Genomic DNA, 25,633 nt, shown 5'->3' on the forward strand with positions numbered 1-25,633 from the left:
GTTTTCAAGGTAGGAGATGCAAAAAAAAAAACACCAGACAACATATTGATGTATCAGGAGAAAAGAGTTGAGCTGCCTTTTATCTTCACATCGAGTTTAATCCTTCTTGCAATGCCGTTGTACGTTTTTGAACGATTTCTAGCATGAAAGAGAACCTTTCATCAAGAAAAAGATACCAGTTAGCATTTTGAGCTTTTGAGACAGGAGTAGGTGAAGACTTCCTTTGACTTTCTCAAAGGGCATCTAACCCATCTGGAATAAAAGTTGCCTAAAGCAGCGTTTCTCAGTGCTGGACTAGTAGTACCAGTTTATTGTTCTTGGTGCTCTTTTCAGACTCTCTCCAGTGTGCTTCTTTTCACTGTTGTCTAGGGACAGTGCACACCAGAACTGGAAAGCACTCCTCTAGTTTCTCTAGCGTCTCACATAAGGTTGGGTGGTCTAACAGTAATAAGGTATACCTTGGTATTTAAAGATGATGACCATATTTCAAAATTGTGATGTGGCAAGTTCAGACATCTTGTATTCAATCTCTGAATGGCCAAATAAACACATTCCACCCATTTATATTTTAGAGGAGCTCACTAATTGGTGGTGTGGGAGCTCACCGATAGATAGCACCGATGGAAAGAGGGGAAAAATTAGAGCTAGAAAAAACAAGCATGATAGCAGCTCATTGTCGGATCTATGCTCACCACACAACACGTTCTATTTCAGCTTTTACTCGAAAACCAGTCATTTGACTTTGTGCTCTTTGCTTTGCTTTACTATAGGGCATGTTTTGCCTGCTAATTAAACCAATACTTAGCCAAAACACTACAGTCCCAAACACCACAGAACAGGTTTGATTTCAGCTTTCTTTCACTCTAATGCTGCTCACTCGACTTTTTGCTGTCTCTGGCCAGGTTTCCATTCAAATGATTCGCAAATGATTTGCTTAAAATTTTGGCAGGAAAAAAGTGAATTAAGTCATGTTTCCATCCTCTGCTGTTACAAGAAGAAACTTTAGATGACATAGGCTACCATGGTTAGGGGCTGCATCGAAACGTGCAAGATGGAGAGATTTAACTCTGTTTTTGCCCTCGGGTGTTTTTTTTTTTTTCATTTAGGTTTTTCTTTGCATGTTTTCAAAATTCGCAGAAAACCCGCTTCAGACATTAGTTTGTACCATCTAAACTGGTTTCAGCAGCACAGCAGTTAGTCTGAATCAAGCCTGTACTGTGGTGTGTGACATAGTTTGGGTCTGTAGACTGTTTGCTAAGCTGATGTATACTTCAGAACAAATTCTGTTGCGCTGTACAGACCAATATGTAAACGAAGCAAAGACAGAACGAACCATCGTCTCCTCTCCGCAGAACTTCTTTGGTTTGTGGAAAAGGCATTTCTGTACGCGTGTTTTATCATCTTTTCATAAGTTCTGAATTAATAATAATAGAATGGATAGTTTAAGTTTTAAAACAAGGCTGAGTCACAGTTGAAGTCATTATAAAATATTCAATATACACATTTGACTGTACAAATAACTTACATTGTTTTGAGACGCCAAGGTTTCTCCGTTTTTGTAAAAGCAGTAAGCCACTCAAGGCTGTTACGAGGATTTCACCTTGCTTTGCAGCAGCGCATGGAGTCTTGTGGCTTATTGCGCTCATATCACAAAACAGAAAAAACAAGACTGAATAAAACCAGCAAGCCCAAATAGAACAGAGAACAGATTCAGAACGTTCGGTAGACATTATGAAAGTTATTGTACATCATAAAATCTGGCTAATCTGTTATGACCTTTTACTCGTATGACTTTTGTTTACATCTTTTGATAATAATATTAAATATGTCATATATGAACACTAAGTGAACCAGGACTAAAATGCAACAATGTATTATTTTCTGCTTTGGTCCAGACCAAGAAAACCAAACTGCACATATAAACACACCCTTAAACTTATTAAGCTCATGTTAATTGGCTGATATATTGAGTCAGGGAATAAAGAACAGTCTACAATGTGCCATGAAGGTACTTCAAGACTAGGATTGAGCTCACTTATAATGGAAACATAAGCTTTGTGATAGTAATGATGTTTAAGTTTGAACTGAAACAGGAAATATTTACTCGCAATTCTGTTCTGTGGTTTGTTGTCTTCTGTTGTGTTTTTGTCTTTAGCAACCATCCTCTGTAATTTGTGCTTACATCTGCCAATAACTTCAGTTTCAACGCTGTTCTTTTGCCTTAGAATTGAAATTCGTTTTGGAGAAGAAGCATATTGTTATGAGTCTTCAGATGAAAAAGAAACAGATGTGCTTATTTATTACGTAATTACGTAATTGTAAATGCTGCAGTAGTGTTAATGTTAATGTATATACATATGTATATGTGAGTATTTTAACCAAAGTTAAGATGATCCATTATTAGTCCCACAACAGGGAAATTCATAGTGCTACAGCAGCAAAGGGATAGCAAGGCAATCAAGAAAAGAAGTAACAAGAAGAGAATTTTTTTAATTACTTAACAAGTTTAGTTTGTTTCTTGTTACTATATGGGCAATATATATAATACTAGAGATAAAAAATATAAACTTTATCCTTCACATAAATTCTATTCACAGGAATTAACAATATAAACAATTATAAATAAAAAAGCAAAAAATATTTACACTGTAGGAATATTTTACCCGAATTGCACATGGAATATTGCACATGAAGTATTGATTATACATTATTACATATGGGAATGAATTAACAATATAAACATTATTAAACATGAGTAGCCTGCTTAGCCTGATAAACCAATGTAATGAGCCAGTTATTAATCACAGCTTTGATCAACTCCTTTGAGGAATGATCAAAATAATGTGTGTGTGTGTGTGTGTGTGTGTGTTTGTGTGTAGTATGAATACAGAAGTGGTAAAGTGGGGTGCTGCCCAATATATATATATTGCGGTATAATTCAAATTTTTGACCATTTTAGTATCTCTCACGGTGTATTTAAACCCCTTTAGATGCCTAAGTAAACCTATTTTTGTTGGTTAACAGTGGATTATTATTCAGAGACGTCATTTTTAACAACCTGAAATGTTTTTACGATTTTGCACAATAAAAATAAAATTGAACAATACATTGATAAACCTATGCTAATATTGCTTACTAACAGCAGCCTGGCAAAAACAGTCCTAAATAAATATTATCACCTAAATTATTATATCCTAAATATTTCACGTCTTAATTTCTACAAGGCTGAAGTTGGCTTCTTATTCCGCAGCTTTTACACAGTGGCACCTGTACAGGCACATGAATGTAACTGCTATACCGTTTAAGGTGGAACAGGGATTCAAATAAGAAGCCAGCTTAAGCGAATTTCTCAAGTCACTTGTCTACTCAGTAGCACATCCCCTACAGAGAACACACTTCTGCACAATTTAATGCACAATAACTGTTTATTTCCTGAATTCAACTAATTGCTTAAAGTTATGTATGTTAAACTGTGTTAAATATACCATATCATATCATATTCAGTGATTAATTAGCAAGTTGTTCCTAAGACAAATATACATATTCATTTTGATGCCTGTGTATGAATTCATATCCAGAACAAAAAAAATGAAAACATTTTTTGAATCGCATAGTTTTCATTTAGGATTTTAGTGCAGCTTCGAGCGGGACAATGTAGAGATGGAGCCACAATCATTATATCATTCTAATTACTGTGTGTTTCTCATTAAAAATCAATTAGTGGAATGTCTGTCTCTGTTAATGCATTTTAGCAGTTCAGTTGTGCCTGATGAGAGTCTAAATAGCACTGTTTGGCAGATGGCCCGTATTTCTGGCTGGATTAATACAGAAAATGTCTTTTTTGTAAGATTTGAAGTATTACATTTAGGAATGTCCAAGCAAATATTTAATGGGTAGTTGTGGGCTTTTAAGCCTGATCTAATTCTCACTATCGAATCACAACCGGTAACACTGGAAATATTTTGCTATACTGTCAGTTTTGGTTTAAAACAGTGTAAGCAAAAACGTCCAAAAGCAAATAATGCATGCATATTAGAGTACAATGACATCAAAGCACATTCACAACATATTAAATCCTTTTTCGTCACATTAATAGCCATCAGTCCAGAGTATATACCACTATACACTTTAAAAAATGAAGTGATTTCACTGCAGCATTTTAGAGTAACTGGCAGCTAAGTCATCAAGGAGGTCAACAAAGTGCATCAAAAATCAATATTAAAGGAGCACTATACAATTCTGGAGAATGACTGTTAATATTTGAACTCTGCAAAACAAACACACCCCTCCCTGCAGTGCTCCTTCAGAAGCTCCGCCCCGAAATTCATGGACGCGCATTGTCGAGGCCAACACACTTTTTTTTAGATCTTTGTGGCTATAAAACCGTTCGCAAGTGTTGTACACACAAATGCCATGATATTACAGAGTGAACAGTGAAACAGTAAGTGATGTAACTAATGTTAGCTTAGTTGTGGGTTAGAAAAACTGTCACTACAATTTCTGCTGTGAAGTTATTACAAACAGGACAAAACAATACTGATGTACTGATTCTGTGAAACAGCAAAAATGGGTTAATATTGCCCACATGTCCAGCAGGAGCGACCTCCTCATCCCTTTTCAGGCATGCCAACTCTTAATGAAGCTGAAGTTAGCTTCTTTTTCACCAGTATCTTGTTCAAATTTTCCCATTCCACCTTAAAAGGTGCAGCAGCTTGACTACATTCTGGCGCCTCAGCTTCTTGTTTGAATTTTCCTGTTCCGCCTTAAATTGTACACGCATGGTGTGGGGGCGGTCACTGTCTGGGGAGGGCAAAACAAAACGTGGGGAGGGCCATGTTCAGTGGGCAGGACTAACATTTATGCGCAGCCGGACCAGCTATGAAAACAAACAGAGAAGCTCAGGTTATACACACACAGAGGGGGCGTGGCTTCATTACCTGCTCAGGATGCCGTTACACCACTATTTCTTTACATAGAAAATAGTTGTTTGCTACTATAATAATGTTTATTAATGGCACATATATCACCTTCAAACATCTATCAAATAGTCATTTTGACCAAGTTGACATAAAACAAATAATAAAACATAGCAGTCGAGAACATCACATTCACACAGAGACATTAAGCAGTTTTACTGTAGTATTAAACAGCGGTCTGTTTTATCTTAACTCAGTTTTGTGCATGTATTATCTATGGAAACACAACGATCTGATCAGACTTAATATCAACTGACACTTAACAATAAAGGACTTCGATCAGATCAAAACAAGACGTCCCTCATTAAATTCTAACATGATGCCTAAAGACAAGGTTGAATAAAATAATAAAATGCAGTACAATCTGCCAACCTGAAATATTTAGGTCATAGTAGTCCTGTAATCAGAACTGACCACTGGTAAAGGGTTAGAGGACGTCAGGAAGTCAGAAAAGGCAGTGCAAGTACTGGGTGATTCAAAAAGATTCATCAGATTTCAAAATGATTTATTTCACTTGTACATTATTACAGAACAATGCAGTGAATTGTAAATGGTTTAAGTGAGCATAAAGTTTATTATGTAATTTTACAAGTGCTCAATATGAACCTCCTCCAGCTGTACAGACAACATCAACGCCATAGTCAAATTCATACCATAATTGATTGAGCTTGTCGGGTGTCACTGCACTCACAGCTCTTTCAGTGCGATTTCGGAGATCATCCAGTGTTGTGGAACCAACCACGAATGCTCTGAGCTGTTGGAGGTTCACTGCCGACAAAAATCACATTGCACAGTTATGACGGATTCACTCTTATTGAAGTGGAGAACGCAAAACACTTTCTGCTGAGGAGTCGCATCTCCTCACAGACTGAAGGGAGACATCTTCCACTGACAGTCAGAAACTCTATGACCCCCTCTTTCAAGTGGTATATGATTGGTTCCTAGGCGCCTCATGGTTGTAAAAATATGGCGCTTTGAAATCGGATGAATCTTTTTGAGTCACCCTGATTTTCAGTTCCATATTTGCCGTATTTGCTTTTCAGTGTGTCGTTTTGTGATTTAGACTGGATTACTTTGCTTTTGTTGTCCTAAACAGGCCTAAAATTAGAATAAAAAACAACCCTGAAAAAAAAACTGTTCTAATAGTGTGTCCAAACCTTTGACTGCTTGTGCACGTGACTGAGTGTTTTTATATATCATTGCTGTTGAAAAACAAAACCAACAAAAACTGGTATCTCCAAAAAATTCAGGGGAAGGAAAAACATTCTTTTCAATGTGCAACGAGTTTTATGTGAATTAATTTTGGGCTGTTTCTGTCTGTTTGTCATGACATTCTGACACTGTAAACAGCAGCTGCCATTCTTAATTTATGTTAAAAAAAAATGACAAGCATGGAGATTCAAGACTATATAGTATTTAATTAAGTATTTTAAAGCCTACTTGTTTATTTTTCAGTAGTGTGTTATTGAGTCTATTCATATTCTTTGGCCTTGGCCTTTTATTAAAGGGCCCATTGCTCGGAAAACTAAGTTGTCCTAACTGTTTTTGTAGTTTGATGTATTATATGAGATACAATTATCTAAAAATATAAAGTATAGGCCTAATATATACGTTATTAAATAATGTTAAAGTTTCAAAGTATATGGACATTTTTCCCCAGTCCATACAGTCCATATATGAAACTAAGCTTTAAGAACAGCCCATGTTGAGTTTATTTTTATGATGTCACGACAAACAACTAATTTGCATATACCTGCTTATTCAGCCTACAGCAGTTTGACTCCGCCCATTTATGCTGAAGTTATAAGGAGTGTTTCAGTCTGAACTGCTTTTGAATGAGGCACAATACTGAGCAACCAATCAGAGCATATATAGCCTTGAATGCGCAGTAAAAAAAAGAGACTGTTTAAGACAAATGGATACAGAGAGATTGAAAAATGGTGAAGTAAAAATGAAATATGACTACTTTTGGTAGATAAAACCATATATAATAAAATGTGGAAAGATTACATACTCAATTACTCAATATATGAAGAGTTCATTTGCAAAAAAATGAAAAATTCTTTAAAAAAAACAAGCTGATGGTCGTGAGTTATTCTTTACACACAGCGCATTCTAAACCCTGAATACATTTTGTCACAGAAGCCGTTATTGTCCTTTGTCAAGGCCTTGCAAGGTCACGTTTAACCGCAGAAATGGTCAAACACCAGCGCTGTTCTCCAGCAGAAACCGATAAATCCGTTCAGCCAATCAGCACGCAGTATTCGGATCAGGTGAAGCAACACTGTCACAAACTGTTTTAGGCAGAATCTTAAACGACTCCCTTCTTCCTACAAAGTGCAGCACACAGGTCTTAAAATAACAGCTACTGCATCTAAACCGAGCTCTGTGAGTCTAACAGAGAACCACTTTGGATTCAGTTATGTGTGCACAATCCATACCGGACATAAAGTGCAATATTTAGGTGTAAAAGACAATTTCATAACTCACATAGTGCACTGTGAAGGGAGCAGTGAAGCGTTTAAGATTCAGCCGTAGGATTGTCCGAGGCATGATCTTAAAGAAGTTTAATATTGACCATTAATGGACTGTTTTTGTTGCAAATTTCATTTATTGCGCTTAAAAAAACGTGTATCAATTAAATGCCTTTGTTTAACTCTGAAACATGAAATGACCATTGGATATATAACATTTTTTTAAAAATGTAAAAGTTTATAAAATAAAACTTTAATTTTGTAGGTTACCTGTAATTTTATTTAATCAAAATAAGCCAGCTCCAGTTTGATTGATATTACCTGGAACGCACATTAAAACCCTTGATTTTTGAGAATTCATTAAAATGGAGATATGTTTTTGCAAATGAACTCAAATATTGACCGATAATCTATAGTGACAGCTCTGCATGCACATGCTAATCTGGAGCATTTCTCAATGTATGTACTGTGACAAAGTCAGCCTTTTTAAAATTATTTGTGCTCATCAAACAAAAACATAAGACCTCGCCAACCACCCACTTTCCTCACTCTTCTGTTGATATTAATGCGATTCTATTCCAGTGCATCAAAACAGATTGTGCATTACAGTTTATTTTGATAGACTTGTTTACGCTCAGTTCTTCCTGTGAAAACAACCGACAAGCTTTGAAACTGGAACCATTGTTACCTTTTTTTTTATTCTTAAAGCTGGGCCTGCACTAGACCACTTTTAAAACCCTAACAGACTTAGCATCACTTAACATCTATCTTTGTCACAACTCACATAGCGACTTTCGACTATGAAATGCTAAACTGGACCGGACCGGTTTGTGCTTTTATGCACACAGAAGAAGAAGCAAAGCAAACATGCAAGCTGGGGGTGAATATGGGGTTGAAACACAGTTATCACAGTCAGAGGGGGAGAGAAAAAATCAGTTCTTCTGTCTCTGCGGTCTGCTGCTCACCAGGCAAAGTGCACGCATGTCTGTTCACCTTTTTTTTTTTATTTCTCTTACCCAGCTCTCAGATTGGCTGTTGCTCATTCAGTTCCATCACTGCCCATCTTGTAGTACAGAACTTGTGAATGTTTTGAGTCGCTATTGGACTATTGGACTACTACTAAGATATTAGAGGTCCTCCAATCACGTCATAGCTCTGAAGAGTGACTCGTTTCTACTCTCAAAGAACCAGACCGTCTGCACCGTCAATCCCTTCTGATCAAGCTCCCAATCTGGATAATCACTTCAGAATGTTGAATTTTTGGGGCTAATCGGGGTTAAAATCGGACTAAACAGTGTGTAGTGTACGCCCAGCTTTACTAGGACTAAATCTGGCCATGTTAAACATGATGGAAGCATATATGTGTTGCAAAGGCAATGAGGGCAACTACTTAACTTCATGTCTTTCACAGACCAATTTAGTCACAGCTTTGCTCTGAGCACTCATGCAGGGAACACGTTCACTAAACCACTTCCTGTTGCAACTACAGATCAGAGACATTTACAATAAGGAAGTTTACTGACTTTTAATTTTTCTTTTGTTTTTGGACAGTTAGGTCACTTTTAGCCTTTTTTGCAGTCTTGGGAGGAAGCTTCTTATTAAGTAGTACTGTGACTTGTACTGTCCAGCTGTCAGTTTAATACGTTTGTAACAATGCACCATTTGACGTGCACAAATGGTTCTCACTGAGGCTCTGTGCTGTGACGTGACTGTGTGTTTCCACAGAATGCAATAGTGTCGTTTAAAGAGCTCTGCGGTTTGTCTGCGGTGGCGAACCTGAAGCAGTGCATCTTGGCCCTGTCCTCTCGTCTCATTGGTGCAGACAACAACCCAGTAGTACTGTTCAACCTCAAGGACCAGTACCCCATCATAGAGGCCCAGGGGCTGCTGCCTGATGTCCTCAAAAAGGTGGTCACTGCGTATGAGACGGTAAGCATTTATTATGTGAACTGTGCACATATTTTTCTTGGTATTAAGAAAGCAAAGGTTTTATTTGTGTGTTATAACTGTTTTATTAATGTTTTTTGTTGTAAGCCATTCATAAACCCATTTATAAGGTCAGTCGTATTTTAAAATGGTACCAGATGAACATACCGATACCCTTTGATTCTCATGCCATCTCTATTAATAAAGTTGCAATCGTATAAAAGCCATGACTAAGACAGTATTGAATGTGGATTTTCATCTGATTGATATCCAATCCATTTGATAAGGTTAGTATCAATGCCAACACCAATCCAGCGCATCACTGAATGCATCAAACATCATCATATCGCTGCTGTCAGAACTAAACCTTGTATCTCCATTTTGTCATTTTTCAGGTTTTGGCATAGTTTGAAAATGCCTGTTGCCCTTTACAGTGTACAGTGCTTGAAAAGACGTCTGGTTCCATTGACTTACATTAAAAGTCAAGTATGTTTTTCCCTTCTCTTGTAAACTTATCATTTTGGAGAAACAAGGCTTTGTTCCGACAGCAGCAATATACAATTCACACTAAGAAAGATTCACTTTTCAAGGTTAAGTACAGAGTGATCCTTGTATGTATGAGCACTGATGTTTTCAGTCAACTCTATTAATAATGCACAAAAACCTGATGACAAATCAAGACTGCATGAGAGTCTGACTCAGCAAGAGGTGATCTAACACTTTTATTCTGATAAAGTGAGAAAACTGCAAGAAAGATTGATTTTACAGAGAAGACTGGATGTGGTTTTCAGTCAGCAATTAATAATCCTCAAAAATGTGATGACAAATCACACAGTAGCAACGCTGCATTGGTGGATGCTTAATATGAGTTACTCAGTAAGAATTGATTGAACACAAGTGCAGTCTGATAATGGGAACAAAAAGATGGGCTGCCTAGTGAAATAATGGGATCAGTGGTTATGCAACTGATTGAATATATGTCATGTAACATTTGGGCCACTCCATTATTGATTGCCTGGGTTAAATGGCACTAGTTCAGAGATCTGCACCGATAATTAAAGGCTAAGTAAAGGTTGTTATACACTGATTATAATGTGAATAAATGACCCGAAGATGCAAAATATTTAGACACTGAAGATCATGGATATTTTTGACAAAAAAGGCAGAATGTCTTCAAGTGACAGAACATAGAAATGGTGACATTGGGTAGGCTACACACTTCTTAAACTCAGTTTAAAGTAGTTTTGAAGATGCTAGTATCACACATGATGAAGCTGAAAACAGATATCTGGTAATACTTGCTTTTTTTGCACCTTAAGTCCTAGGAAATATAGAGTTTAAATGATGGGCACATCATTGCACAATGTCTCAACTTTTTTGGAAATGGGGTTGTAATTGCGGTTGACAATTTGTGTTTTCCAGTTCATTGTTTACAACTGTTACAACTAATACAAGCCTACAGCAGTCAGATTGGCTGATTAGCCACCTTACCTGCTAGCTATGTTTACATAGCAAACACTGCTTGTATTGTCAAATCAGTACTATGCACACAGTTATGTACACACAAATGTTACACAGCATTATTTGTAGAGTTAAGTAAAGCTACATGTTCTTCACGACAGTAAAAATATAAGTAAAAAAACTCATTCTGTCAGCAAGCCTGCTAAAAATCACTTGAATTAGCTACATAGGTAACAAATAAACAAACAATCCTTATAGCACAAGTAAGAACTTGATGTCTCCATAAATGCATTTACCCAACACACCTAATTCACTTGTTTGTTACACTGTGAAATAATTTGATTAAAGTATAATAACTGTGGAAAATGATTTGCTGTCAGCTTAAATACTTGCAATCATCTCAAATGATGTGCGATTTAGCGATGACATAATTGTGACAGGCTTAATTTTGGTGTTATCATGCTTCCTAACTAAATAAGAGGAGTAAAAAAAGAGGATAATATATTGTAGAAACTTTACTTTTAATATTTTGTTTATTGTTATTAAGGGACCTGTAGGGTGGATAGTACTTGTTGATGAAACGTTAATAGCCCATAAACCACACCTGCAGCCAGTCAAGTCCTATCTGCACATTTAATGAAACATTGTAATTGACTTTTTAAAAGGTAAGATGTTTTAGCTTTAGCAATTATTATGTATGTTTGACAAACATACAATAGAATGGTACAAGAAAAAGACAGTATCAACAGTTTGGTCTTGCTCAGTTTCCATTTCTATTGGAAGCAGAAGGTTTTCAGCTTCTGTCTTTTTCAGTGTGCAATTTACGAAAAGACATTACAGAGATATGGTGGCACTTAGTGTAGAGCAGAGAGCAGACTTGGGAGAGCTATGGACTGTGAATACCATTAGCATAACTTTGAATGTCAATTACGTATTGCATTTATGATAGCCTCCTCTTCAGAAAGGCATGGGTCACTCACAGCATGCTCAGTGCCCTGGTCGACATTAGTGAATATTAAGGCATCGCTTGTTATATAGGCTTTACAAATGCAATCATGTTTCAGTATGACTATCAGGCTGAAAGAAACGAACAGTTACTCTTTGTTTGAATAGCCCATCTTTCATGAATACGGAAAAGAAAAACAAGTGAAAAACAAGCTTGCCTGAAGGGAGGGAGCCAACCACAGGCACATTCAGGATGTCGATTTTCAGAGGGGTTTGGTGTTGGAGGCAAATGTAAACTAGATAAATCAGAATCCACAGGTGGGAATAATAAATGGATGTGATTTTCATTTATTTGAATAATGCATATTATCACAAATTGCAAAGTTAAAATCCTGCTAAGGTGCCAGAGGATAGGTATTCTGGGATACGCAAGAACGGCATTATGGTCCCAAAGATGCTCCTGCATCAGCCAGATAAGGTACACGGAGAAGCAGATTTAACCATTTCCAATCAAAGTGGTACCATACACTGTAAACCCCTTGATAATGTCACATGACCCTGTGTTCCAGAAAAAATGTTACAGCAGGCTTTTTATGCTAGACTGTAGTCATTTGGGTGATTAACGTTACGTTAAAGGTGTGAATATGAATATGACTAATGGTTGCAGGTGTGCTTTCTGTACTATTAAAGATTCATCAATGAGTCATTTCCATTAAGACAGTGAACAAAAGCTTACATTATGCAAATTATGTCATTATCAGTGGTCTAAACTGTAGTTGCTTTCTTTAATAGCGTTGATGTTCTTGCTAGCTTTTCGGATGAAGTATTCCTGTAAATATAGTCAAAGTATTATCATTTCCATCAACAGTTGCTGCAAAAAATCAGGTGAAACTGAAAATAAATGAGGGAACTGACATCTCGGTCCATTTGAAAAGTGCACTGGCATCACTGGTTTTAACATTCAGATATATTCTGCTTGTGCTATTTGAACCATTCAGACATCAAATAGTAAATACTAAACATAACTAAACACTCTGGTTTCTATGTAATTTTAGTATTTTGGGATTCAGGCTGTGCGGCTCACTGTTGTGGTTTTAGTCCTGACTCTTGCTTTACTGAGTTATGCACTGATGTCTATATGCAGTGCCACCTCACTGACAGCACTGGGCAGCAGATCCCGTCTGTCGCATCTCATGCCTAAGCACTCCTGTGACTCCTTAGAAGAACCTCCTGTGAATCTGCTTTTCAATTCTGCTCTATCAACTCCTTAGAAGCCGCTGTTATCGATGCTGAAAAAGCATGTTGTAATTTGTTATTATTTCTCATTCGTAGCTCATTGGAACAAGAGGAGAAATTCTGTGAAAGTGCAGACTGTAAGCGTTTAATTAGGGCTGCAAAAAAATATTTTGATATTTGATTATTCATATGAATTGATCGACTAATAATCAAATTGAAAGTTTATTTTTGACAACTGAAGTTATTATTTTGACAACCGAAGTATTTGATTGTTAAAACGATCAGTAAAATTGTTTGAGCCCTGCTTTCATTCATTACATATTTGTGGTTGTAAATAAAAGAGGAGAGCTTTGCAGAAGGAAAAGATGTCCTTTGCATTTTACTCATTGCTTTTGCATTACTTTTGTTGTTTTATTTGGAAATTGAAACAAATTGAAAAAAGTTGGAGGTGCAGATTAGTACTTATTAATACAGAATATAATGTAATTATAATCTGTTATGTAACTAACTGTAGTTTATAAAATCAGGGCCAATGCAATAAGCTACAATAAGCTTTATCTGTTTCCATTTGTTTGCTTATTTATTTGTTTGTTTGTTTTTTTGCACTCTATTATAGAGGTGCCCTAAACAGACATTATCTGCAAAGATCAAATGTTTTCAGAAGATAAGAAAGTGGTTAAAATGTCTGCATGTTGTTTTACCTCGTTCTTTTAAAGAAAACGGGTAAAACAACACGAAATGGTTTGGTAGCCTGCAGTTTGTGTCTGATGTTGCAAGCTGCAGGAGAATGGCTTTGCAGTAATGATTTCTCATGGCCACACCAAACCTGACACACAAAGTCATACATGTAAGGCTGGAGAGGCCTATTAATGACTTATTTGTGTTTTAAGTCTCGATTCCAAGTCGAGTGGTGAGTCTGTCACCATGCAATTTGAGTCCAGGTAACCAATTCAAGCCCACATCTCTGCAGAGTAGCACAAGGCCAGAGGTAAAATCGTGTGGCTGTATTAGCTATGAAATTACACATCATATCAACACTCAGTATTAAAATACTCTAATCAAGTGGGGGCAAAAAGGATCAGGACCTCCCTAAGAATAGTTATACATAATTACAGAAAATTAGTGTATAAAATGACAGTAATAACTCTATACTTTTAAAGGTTAAGTGGAAAACTGTTTCCGGTATGGTAGTCCATCTTTTCTCTAAGAGTTAGACACAGGTGTGGTGATGCTATCACGTGGAAATCGATTCTCGTGTAGGTTTTACAGTTGTTAAAGTGTCAGCCGTGGGCAGCGGCATATTTAGTACAACGCTTCACTAAACACTTCTTGCCTCAACATACAGAGATACAAGATACACGTGATGTACCCTGGAGGCCAACCAGTGCTTTTTTTTTTGTTTACCAACCGCAGAAGCATGCCAGTGTCGCCAGCTCCTCCTCCTCCAAGTGGCCCACACTATAAATACCCCCCATACTGCTGGGCCTGCCACCAAGGCTGTAATTTCTCCAGTCATTAGGAGTCTAATCACAGTAGGCATGTCAGCCTACAGACTGCCGCTGCAGCTGTGGAATGTGACTAAGGGCCACTTGCACTGTCCCGCCCATCACTTCCTTCTGCCTCGCAGACTGTGGGAACCACATCACACACTGCAGATCTGGGGAGTGTGCTCCTGTGTGTACTGGGATCAGGCTTATGTTGAACAGTGCAGTTAGCTTTTTCTTTTTGGTTCGGAATGACAGCGTAAGCCATGCCTTTGAGGACAGTGGTAAGGTCTGTTTGATATGTTGTTTAGTTAGACCTCCTCCCATCTCATGATGCTACCAAGCTGGGAGGGTGAAGGCTAGCTTGTGGTTCCTACAAGATACATTGAAGCACCACCACATCTGCCACCATCATTGCACAGCTCAGCACGTTTGGAGGAGAACACTAACTGCTAATTCTGTTACGTCAGCTAACAGGCGCCCTTGTTGGCTAGCGTTGCACTGAATAGGGTGGACAATCCTCTCTACCCAAAGAGAGCGAGGACACTGGACACTTGGGCACGGATGGCTGGACTTTAATTCGACCTACATATTAATATAATGAGATTTTATACCACCGAATTTTGGGCCATTAATCATCAAATTATTACACAATGCAAAAAGACAGCTCACATTTTCAAATAGTACCAGAATGATATAGTTGTATAAACAGTTATATATGTACCAGGGATTCTCATCCTTTACTTTTTTATTAAAAATGTCATTTTTGGGAAGTTTTCAGTACAGCTATGTTTGAGTGCCAAGCTCTGCAGTATGTGGCGCATATCAGACAACATGTCAATATATCAGGCTCACATAAGTTAACATTTTAGGCTAACGTTAGCTTCTTTTATATCTGAAATCAAGCAGACTAGTGGCAAAGTAAGGGGAATGTCAGGGGGAGTGTGTTTTGTTTTGCAGGACTTGTATTTACAGTTAATATTGTTTACAGTTTAAAAGCATTTTAAATTTCTTTTTTTGTTGTTAAATCAGTTATTTTTTCACTGATTTCAAAGACAAGGCACCATCACTGGCCAACAATGGACCACTGTGCCCACTGCGCCACCTCAATATTGGCCCGTGGACCACCAAAGGCCCCATTTGTGAGCCGTAGCCCAATGGTTATAAAAACCCTGATGTATACAATGTATAGTATATAGGAGAATTGGTCATTTCCACGGATTTTAATAGTTTTTTTACAGCTGTTCACCAGTTGCTCAACTTCATAACAGAAACACAGTTTATACGTCATGGTTAAAATAACAAAAACATGTACAATGCAGTGTGAGGTAGTGGTATGGCCAAAAATCCATATCATGATATAATTCATTTCTTAGAGTTTGTGTTATGTATCATGGTTCCAAAGGTGGGGCAAGCGATCTGTTGTCCAGCCATTTCTTTCATATTACTGTCTGCAGCCTCAAAAAACGCATTAGATTAACGTTTCCTCAGACTCCAACTGACTACGAAGCACTCGAAATGCGACTCAGACCTCCCTTACTCTACCTCAGCTAAACGGAATATCGTTAGCATGATTTGGACTGTGAATACATTGTGTTATCTGTACTTATTTGTGCTATAAAAGTTGTGACAAAACTCACTACTTCATTATATTTCAACCGGATGAATCGGGATATCACCCTTTACTAGCATGAAAATAATGTTATACCAGAAAAACAGTGCAGCTGTCTAAATGTGGCCACTATTGTTGGGACATTGTGAGTTTGATCCCTGGCGATGCCACAGCCATCTATGACTGAGAGTCCAAGAGAGCATAATTGGCTTTGCTCCCTTTGAGGATGGGCCTCGCGCTCCATGATCACTCAGCAAGACGCTAGCATGGGTGTCTGTTAGCTGATGTAACAGTACTGGCAGTTAGCATTGTCCCCCAAGTGTGTTGAGGTATCCAATGACTTTGTTGGGGCAGTTAGAAAAAATACAGTGATGCTTCACTTGAGAAAGTGCCAGCTTTTTAGCAGGACACCTAGCAAGTAGGTGGAAACCTGGAGAAAAAACAGAGGAGAGAACAGCAGTAACAAGATAATTAACAAACAGAAGAAGCCGCTAAGAACACCAGGGCTCCCCGCCCGCTGTGCTATAATATCTATAATATGTAAGTCTAGGGAATTTCTGTTGTTTGACAATTAAAAATGTATAAATGGCAATAATATCTATTATTAAATCGTCGTTTAACTCAGTATTTTCCTATCGGTCAGGCCCCAGGTTCTACTGTCACCTTTTCAGAGTTTGATGCTGTGAGCTGTGAGTTACGGAAGTGGCCCAAAGCCAGTTTGTTCTCAGTTTTTTTTTTTCTCTTTCTTTGTATCCGTGCCAAATAAGAGCAGTCATTGCCGCATGGCTGGGTAATTGGAAAGAGATGGAAAGGGGGGCTGTTGTCTGCCCTCGCTTTGCCAGGAACTTGGCACTGTAGCATGATTGATCCATCAGACACGTTGGGCACAGCCCATCAAAAGCAGGAGGCGGACGCTCAGCATGAGGCAAAAGCAGCTGCTCAGTCTCACTCTCTCTCTCTCTCTCTCTCTCTCTCTCCCCCTCTCTCTCTCTCTGTCTGTGTCTCTTTCTTGGTGGGGGAGGACAGCGTGCCTTTTAATATGCAACCTTGCTGTGCTCTTACTCACTGTGGGAATGTTCAAGTCAATTAGTGTAACCTGAAGAACATGAGGACCTGTGCCCTTGGCATTAATTGAAACATATTTAGACAAATCCTTTAACACAGGAGAATTAAAAGTCTGCTCTAGCTTTAGCTAATGCATCATTTCTTTATTGGCGACTGTAATTGTGCAAGACATTGGTGGTTAATAAGTCATTTTCAAAGAAAATGGCGTCACAAAGTGGCTCTATCCAAAAGCCATCATTTAACTTCTCATTTTTCCAGTGCTTATCTTGACTCTGAAATCCTACAAGAGTTTTTCTTTTCTTTTTTTAACTTACTTTAATTACTTTTTTCCAGAGCTTTCAAAGCATAAACTAATTTTCAAGGTCAAAAGCAAAAGAAAAAAGAAATGCCAGCTGTGTTTAAAAATGATCCTAAATGTGTGACCCCTTCTACTGCTTTGAATTTTGTGAAGATTTTGACAGCAGGCTTTGCAAAAGTACTAAATAGTCTGGGTTAAAGTTGTCAGATACTCAGCTCCAAGCTAAATAGCTTCAAAGCATAGTTAAGTCATAATGAATGAAATCACATAGCCACCAATTAGCAGTGTGCCCATGACATCATGCAATTACAATTCAGTTTCTACATTTTGTGAAGGCTACACTTCTAGCAATATAGTAAAAACTCTTTAATGTAAACACAGATTTGCCTGCATTAGTTTGAGCTTTTTTGTTTTGGTGTCATGTTGGATCTCATGAATTCCTTGAATTCCACATGAAAACTCGAAATGGAATTCAATATTGGAGAAACAAGTATTGCAATTATGATAAAAAAAAAAATATATATATTGTGCAGCCCTTATATAGATCTCCCGGTAACACTTCATTTGGAGTGGTCCTTTGAAGATGATCAATAAACTCTTAACAGATTATCAGTAACACATCAGCAACATATGAGTGAGATAGCAGTAGTGAAGTTTTTTAGATGTTCTGTTGATACATTACTTACATTAAGTAGATGTATTATTAATATATTACTTCCATTACCCAAAACCTAACCCTCTTATGTTTCTGACATGTTGCTGAAAGTCCGCTGTTTGTTAAAAAGACCCCTCAAAATAAAGTGCCACCGTTTCTAATGTTTATATGATTATACAACGTTCTTATTAATATGCTTGTGTTGAAGTTTTACTCTTGTTTCACAGAAAAATGTTAAGCACGCATAATATTTGCAAATCCTCACAAATCCATCGTGAATGGCATTTCTCTTATTTGGATCATACTGTGTCAGCAGGAAGTGGGTAGCTTTCAGAAGTACTCCTGCAGCGCTGCATATTGCCTTTGAAGGGCAGCTGAGGACATGAGGCCGGCGGCCCTGGGCCGAGATGCGCCGTGTCTGAGTTAGTTATAGAGCGTGTCAGACTGAATGGCTTCTCAGTATTGAATGTGCAGAGCCGCTTGGGTCATTAGCAGGGCGTGGGCGCCCTTTAAACAAAGGAACATATCCGTTGTGTAACTCAGCCCACTTTCTGTCTCGTTACAATCGCTCGTTAGAAAAACACCACGCTACACTGAGCAGCTCTGGACCACCACTCTGCGGCATTGCCACTTATCTTTATAATGCTTTGAATGTGGCTGCTGCTAGCACTTAGTGCCAAACCCAACAGCATGGTCAAGGTAGAGAGGAAAACACACATCTGGTGTGCTAGTTCTAATGCACTAGTTCTGCTTTCCCCTTACCCTAGTTATGACATTTGGTGTCCAAAATTTATTTATGTGGTTTTGCTACAAGGAGCTACAAGGCTAATGTAGCTAACAAATAATGGGAACTTACAACTCCCCCATTAGCATTAGACAAGCTTGATCCATAAGTCATCAAACTTGCCTCAAACTGTGTTGAGACATTAAGTAATCTCAAATAGACTTGCTTATGTGGTTTCTGATGCTGTATGACACATTGTTGTGTACTCATGGGCCAATAATTGGCATCATCAAATATTGCAATAATTTAAGTGCTGCTATTTTTATTCCTGAGCCATTATTCAACTGTCCCCTTTATACAGTCATTCTATGCTTGGATGGAAAGCTAATAGATGTTAAGTGTTACACCCTGTCTGTGCAGAATATAGTTATATTATTCTAAATTAATTATTACTAAGTAATATTAGAAGCCAGCCCAGCTGGTAATTAAATAGTAATGCTCATTCACAGCTGAATTCAGATCCAGTAATATTGTTTATTGCAATAATTCAGCAGACAAGTCACTTGTCTACATTTATGTTATCATCCAAGCTTACAGTTATCTGTAAGATATTTCTGAGGAGATAAGTATAAGATAATCCACCTCTGTAAGGAAGGGGAACGTCAAAGAAAAATAAGTGGAAAAAATATTAAGTATTAAAAAATAACGTTTTTGAAACTGGAGTTCAAAAAATGGTTAAAAGATGCAGAGAAAATGGGACTCCTAACAACTGTGCATGACCTGGTAGACCACAAAACTGTCAGAGCAATGGACTGGACAGAATGCAACATCTTTGGATATGTTTTGGATTACTTGGATAATGCAAAGCAGAAAAAGCAACCAACATTTGGCGTATGGTTGGCACTCTACATTAGTGTTTCACACCCAACAGTTCCTTTAAAGGATAGTTTGCTTTGTTGTTTCTTGTGATTGCACGACAAAAGCTCATGTTGTTATTGTCATTTTGTTATTTTCTCTCCTCGCAGATGATCCAGACAAGTAGGACGTTGCTGGAAAACTCTGAGAGTGTTTACGAGAGGATACTCCAGGTCCAGAAAGCAGGTGAGCAGTGAGGACTGGAGATTGAGCTTGTGTGAGAGGGGGTGAGAGACAGAGGGGGAAAAAGAGATCGAGGGAGAGAGAGAGAGAGAACCGTGATGTTCCATGTGTGGATTTTTCCTGGAACAGTAACGATCAACTTCGATCGCAGCTCCCGCAGAAACAACGTGCAGAAATAAGCAAGTTCAAACACAAAAAGCTCAAAGAGACTCAAAGAGAATAAACTAATTATGCCGCCACTTGGTTTGTTACGTAAGAGCCATCTTTTTTCATAAGCCTTTCTCTCCACCTGTGTGATGTCCTGCTTTGAAACACAGTTCAAGCATAAGTTTTGAATGGTATCAGCCTCTCTGTTCTCTAATTAAGGGGGTTGCAAAGGGGTAAACATCTATTGCTCCTGCAGAACAGAATCAAAGGCCCGCAACCTACGATGAGTCGAGCAGCTGCAAGCTGCGCTCGGTAGCTTCAGTAGCATTCGGCCACAGATGAAAGGGAATGAATGCAGAAGAAAGGCAGTATTATTAAGCTTGTTGTTTTAAAGTCCATTTTATAGCCTCTTGAATGTATCTGTGTTCTTCTGCTTCTTTCATGACCCTGGTCTTCATCTGCTTTCTTTTACCCCTAAAGCCTCAAATGATGGAACAGGGACATGACCAGCATTTCAGCTGTTGCCAAGCTCTCTCTAGTGCCACTAATAACAATAGCCTACAGTAAATTTCCATTGGTGTCATGCTGCCTTGATAGATTTGCCAGTTGTACTACAACTTTGAAATGGAAACATGCTCCTGGATTGCTGTTCTCTTAGAAAATTGAGTTCAGAACCAAAGGTTGTAAAAAGTCAATTTTAGTATGTTAAGATTACTCTAAGTGCTGCTTTTTGTATATGAAAAGCTTTCTGGATATTCATTTTGTTGTAAGTTAATTTTACAGCTTTATACAAATCGTTCAAAACTCATAGGACATTAGCATCAGATTAGAAACATTCATAAATACACACCACCCTTCATTTATTTAACTTCCAGTGCAACTTCCAGAGATATTTCTGAACGGGATTACATATAAAGTAATCCACTTACATCAGGAGGTGGAAAGTCATAGGATAAGAGAAAATGTGACTCCTAAAAACCACCTGCAAGACCTGACAGACCAACAAAACTGTCCCCATCAGATAAACAACACTTTCATCTTTGAAAAAAGATGAGAAAATGAAGCTCCACCCTTGCTCCAGATCTGAAAACATCCATGAAAAAAATGAATGGTGTAGAGGGGGCACATAAATTATGCAGCAACTGGACTACCGTCTATAACTGTACACCTACAGTACTGTACAAATTATTCCATTTTCAGGAGATAATTCTGGGATTAGATATAAGACAACCCACTAGCAGGAGTTTCCAAAACTGGATTAGAAGATACAGAGAAAATGGCACTCCTAACAACCACCTGGAAGACCTGGTAGACACCAAAACTGCCCCATCAGATAAACAGCACTTTACTCTTGCTTCAGATCTGAAAACATCCACAGCCGTCCTTCCACTGTGAGAAGACAGCTCAACACTATGGGTCTGAAAGGTTGTGTAGCTGTCAAGAAGATGTTACAGAGAAAAGGAAATAGACAAAAAAGAATCTTTGAAGCTGCTGGTGTTCTCAGAGCAATGCACTGACCACCCCAAAGTCCAAACCTAAACATCACTGAATGTGTTTGGGTTGTGAGAAGCAGACAACACAACTAACTTCCAAGACTGAACTTTTTAAGTGTGGTAAAATATCCCTGTAGATTTCTTTGAAAAACTGCGAGTCTTCTGAAAAGAATGGAAGCTGTAAAAGACAAAGTGCAGACACACTAAAGACTGGACAGTTGATAGATTTCAGCTGCTAAGGCTGTAATATGGCTTTTGTATTGTTTAAAAAAGTGATTCCAAACTTCCAGTAGTGTATATCCCACAGATGGTCTTGTTGCCAGGATACGGTGATTGAGAGTTGATCAATGCAACAGGCAGGCAGTGGTGCTCATTGATCTTGGCTGATGGAACTTGTCAGAATCTATTTACTGTTCTCTCAATGAGCAATTACTCCCCCGCCCCACGCAAGCACAAACACTACAGCGCGGCCGCTTCTTTCGTTAAAATCCAGATCAATCGAGATGATAGATGTCACTAATAAAACGAGTCCCATTTTCTGTTCCTTCATTTGCTAGATTTGATTTCTTAGATTAGCTGGCAGAATTTTAATGAAACGCAGTTGAAGCCAAGGCTTTTAAGGTCATTGATGAATATGGGTCTCTTAAAGCGATTGCATCTCTTTCCTAATGTTTAATTACGTTATTCTCGCCAGAATTTAACGCTGCCACTTCTGGCGGAAAAACAGTGCCTGCTGTTATCACACCTCAGTCTTTATTGATTTGTAGTTGCGGCCACATAAAATATTCATTCGCTATTGTTCTGGCACATCAGTGAGTACACACCGTACATCTGAATCTCTGTGGTTCGGCCCACCACACACACGCGCACACACACACCTTTCAATCCACTTTCATCAGGCTTTGTCTGCGACTTTGAGGTATCCGCCAGAAAGACAGTAGCAAAATGTAAACAAATGACTCTCCTTCCATTCAAATTACATCACCTCCGCAGATATCGTGGACATTCACTAAGTATGATGTCGGAGACGACAAATTGGATCACATTAATTAATTCACATCGTATCGGATCAGTGGCCGTGTCACTCCGGTGGGCATCTGTTAGCATGCAGGCGTCAGGAGCGACTGTGGAAAGGAAAGTGGGTCAATGCTAACGCCATTTTCCCACACAACCAAGAGGAAAACTCCAGCATCAACAGCGAGTCCTGAATAATCCATCAAAAAAAACTCTCTTCAGCCAGAAAGTGGTCCCAGGTATCAGCGTACAGAGGTTTTCTTCTTAAACAATGTATTTTTTATCGTTATTGCAGACAATTTCAGTGTACTGAGTATTAGTGTTTCTCTTAAACCCTAAAAACCTTAGAGGACATGCTGCCTTCAGCCTTTAAACCTTAATCACAATCATTTTATTCGCCAAATGTACAAAGTACACGGGAGTTCAACCTAGTAGACCAGCACTAGAACATATAGGACATGCAAAATTACCAAAAGTGCAAAACATAAAACAAATACAAGCCCATATACCGAGCGAAGTTATGGCTAAGATAAAACATGCTCATAATTTCTTGGCTTATTGAGAAGTAAAGGCCTGTATGTGGGCCCACACTTCAACTCCTCACTCTTATAAATGCAAAATTAAGCATTAGGGTGTTCATACTGTGTTTTCATATATAGTTCTTTTTAAATGAACCAAAGTCGAATGGGAAGAAGCTGCAAATGACTTATGTGTTCATACTGTAAGTGAATTTTAAAGGGGAACCAGATCTCTTTTTGGTCCTCTTTAGAATTGCTGGAGATCTCAGATCACTTGTTCATACCTTTTAGAACTCAGAGCCCACTTGGCTAACAACGCATTATGAATAGTGTTGTTCAGGTTCATAATGTAACGGATCTGACTGGCTGAACTACATTTAAACCCATGGTGAAATATTCCAGTAGATCTTAAAATGTTAAAGCTACTAAAGAGCATTCAAAGAGAACTCAGTTAAAACTTGGTGAGGAATATGTCTTCTGAGGATGTGAGTGAATAATCTGCTGTTTTCATCTTCATCTGTATAATGTTGATTTTGCATTTGAGTGGCGCAACCGTCTAAGCGTTGGCCCTATCATCAGGAGATCGCGAGTGCGATCCCTGGTGATGCTACAGCCATCCGTAGCCGGGAGTCCGAGAGAGCACAATTGGCCTCGCTCTCTCTGGGTGGGTGGGATGGCTTGCCTTTCTCCCCCCATCACTTACTAAGCGCGATGCTAGTCAGCGCAGGCGTCTGTTAGCTGACGTAACAGATCTGGCGGTTGGCGCTTTCCTCCGAGCGCGTTCGGCTGTCCAATGACGTTGCGTGAGCGGCAGTTCGAAAAGATGCGGTGGCTGGCTTCACATGTCTCGGAGGAAGCCTGTGTTAGCCTCGCCCTCCTAGCGTTGATCGCATCGTGTGTGATTGGGGGAGTCCTAACTAGCGGGTGGAATTGGCAAAGACTAAATTGGGGAGAAAACTGGGTAAAAAAAAATATATATATATATATATATATATATGTGCTGCTTTAATTAGTCATCACTAATGGCTGTTGGTTATCGGTCAAAAGAATTTCCTCATCATCATCATCACTTTTATTTATAAAGGACCTTTCCCATGCTCAAGGACGCTTTACAATCAGAAAATAACAAAATATATAATCAACAATACGTAAACACTAAACACACACAACTCCATTATTCCCATAGCTAGTGGGGGGGATTTCACTGACGTGCCTATAGACATTTTCGAAGGCTAAAAATGTCCATAGCCACGAAGAGGTAGGATTTTCCTGCAGCTGACCACCACCAGTTCAGCCTCGTAGCTGCAGTGCAGTGTCACCCAAGCGGCTGGCCCAGGCAGCAACGTAGCTGTGATGTAGCATTGTTTAGGCAGCCAGCCCAAGAGGCCTTGTAGCTGCAGCGTAGCACTGCTCATGCAGCCGAACACTGCCAGTCCAGGTAGCCCCCTATCTGCAGTGCAGCATCAACCAAGCAGCGAGCCCATTAAATTAATTAATGTGGCAATGATGTACACATTAAATCAGTTAAATTGAAAGTGCAGTACACTGTAAAAAAAAAAATATTTTTGTCATGGCTACTTTAAACTTTTCATTTTATTGAACTTTTTTTTTGTTGCTTTTCATTATTCATCTTATTCAGTGTCTGTTGTAAAACACAGCTTATTGTTGTTAACTGACGTTTTTGAAGCAGTCAGGTTACTTAAAAACAAATATTTTTCAGTTACTGCATAATAAGTCTGACGGTGAATAATAAGCCTGCAGTTTGAGGTGGTTTAGGCCTTTTTTAGGTGGAATCGGTGAGCCTGAAATTTATGTTTGTTAGTCTTAGATTAAGTGTGCATCTAGCATGAAGCCAGTGCACTGAAAAAGACATTTGTGGCATGAGTCGGTGTGTAGAGTCTTAATTTAAGTCAGCAAGATGGAGCAAAGCCCATAGAATCAAACAACGGGTCTCTTATGTTCCAGCCAAAACTGCTGTTAGCTGAGCACTCCCAAAAAATGTTTTCATTTATGGCCATGAGGATTCTTTGATCCAGTGTCTTTTGACACTGTCCCAGGGGTATAATATTGGCTTCATGAATAAGTTTGAACTAAATATGCACTTAGTATTAGAGAAGAAGGATATTACGCAATCCCAGCAATTCCACTAATGCCACCTCAGTTGTTCTCCCAGGGGACAGCGCTTTATTATTCCAGGCTCCAATGATTCTGCACGCCCTTTAGGTAATGTGAAATGCCAAATACAGATTTACTTGTTGCTGCATAAATTAATTTGGACAGTGAGGACTGATGGCTTTTAATTTAATGCTAGAAAGTACCCAGAATTTTTAGCACTTTAGGGACAATTGCAGATTTGTAGGTTGTCATATATTTGGTTTTAATAAAGCATTTCAAATTAAATGTTCTGCCTCTGCAAAAACTGAGCACTAAGTGAAACCACCACTACTGTCACTGATGGGTTTTATCAGTCGACAGGCTAGTAGAACATGCTAACAAACCTAGTGCTT

At 38.5% G+C, this 25,633-nt stretch overlaps 1 protein-coding gene across 4 annotated transcripts in view; it reads left to right on the plus strand.

Annotated features, from left to right (window-relative positions):
- LOC118798750 (inactive phospholipase C-like protein 2) overlaps window positions 1-25,633 on the plus strand; it is an 85,238-nt gene that overhangs the window by 43,126 nt on the left and 16,479 nt on the right. For all 4 annotated transcript variants that reach the window (XM_036558282.1, XM_036558283.1, XM_036558285.1 and 1 more), the window contains exons 4-5: window positions 9,176-9,379; window positions 19,882-19,957. In XM_036558282.1, the coding sequence (XP_036414175.1) occupies window positions 9,176-9,379; window positions 19,882-19,957 (280 nt within the window). The remainder of the gene's footprint in view (window positions 1-9,175; window positions 9,380-19,881; window positions 19,958-25,633) is intronic.

This window comes from Colossoma macropomum, unplaced genomic scaffold (assembly GCF_904425465.1).
Source record: "Colossoma macropomum unplaced genomic scaffold, Colossoma_macropomum, whole genome shotgun sequence".
NCBI classification, from domain to species: domain Eukaryota; kingdom Metazoa; phylum Chordata; class Actinopteri; order Characiformes; family Serrasalmidae; genus Colossoma; species Colossoma macropomum.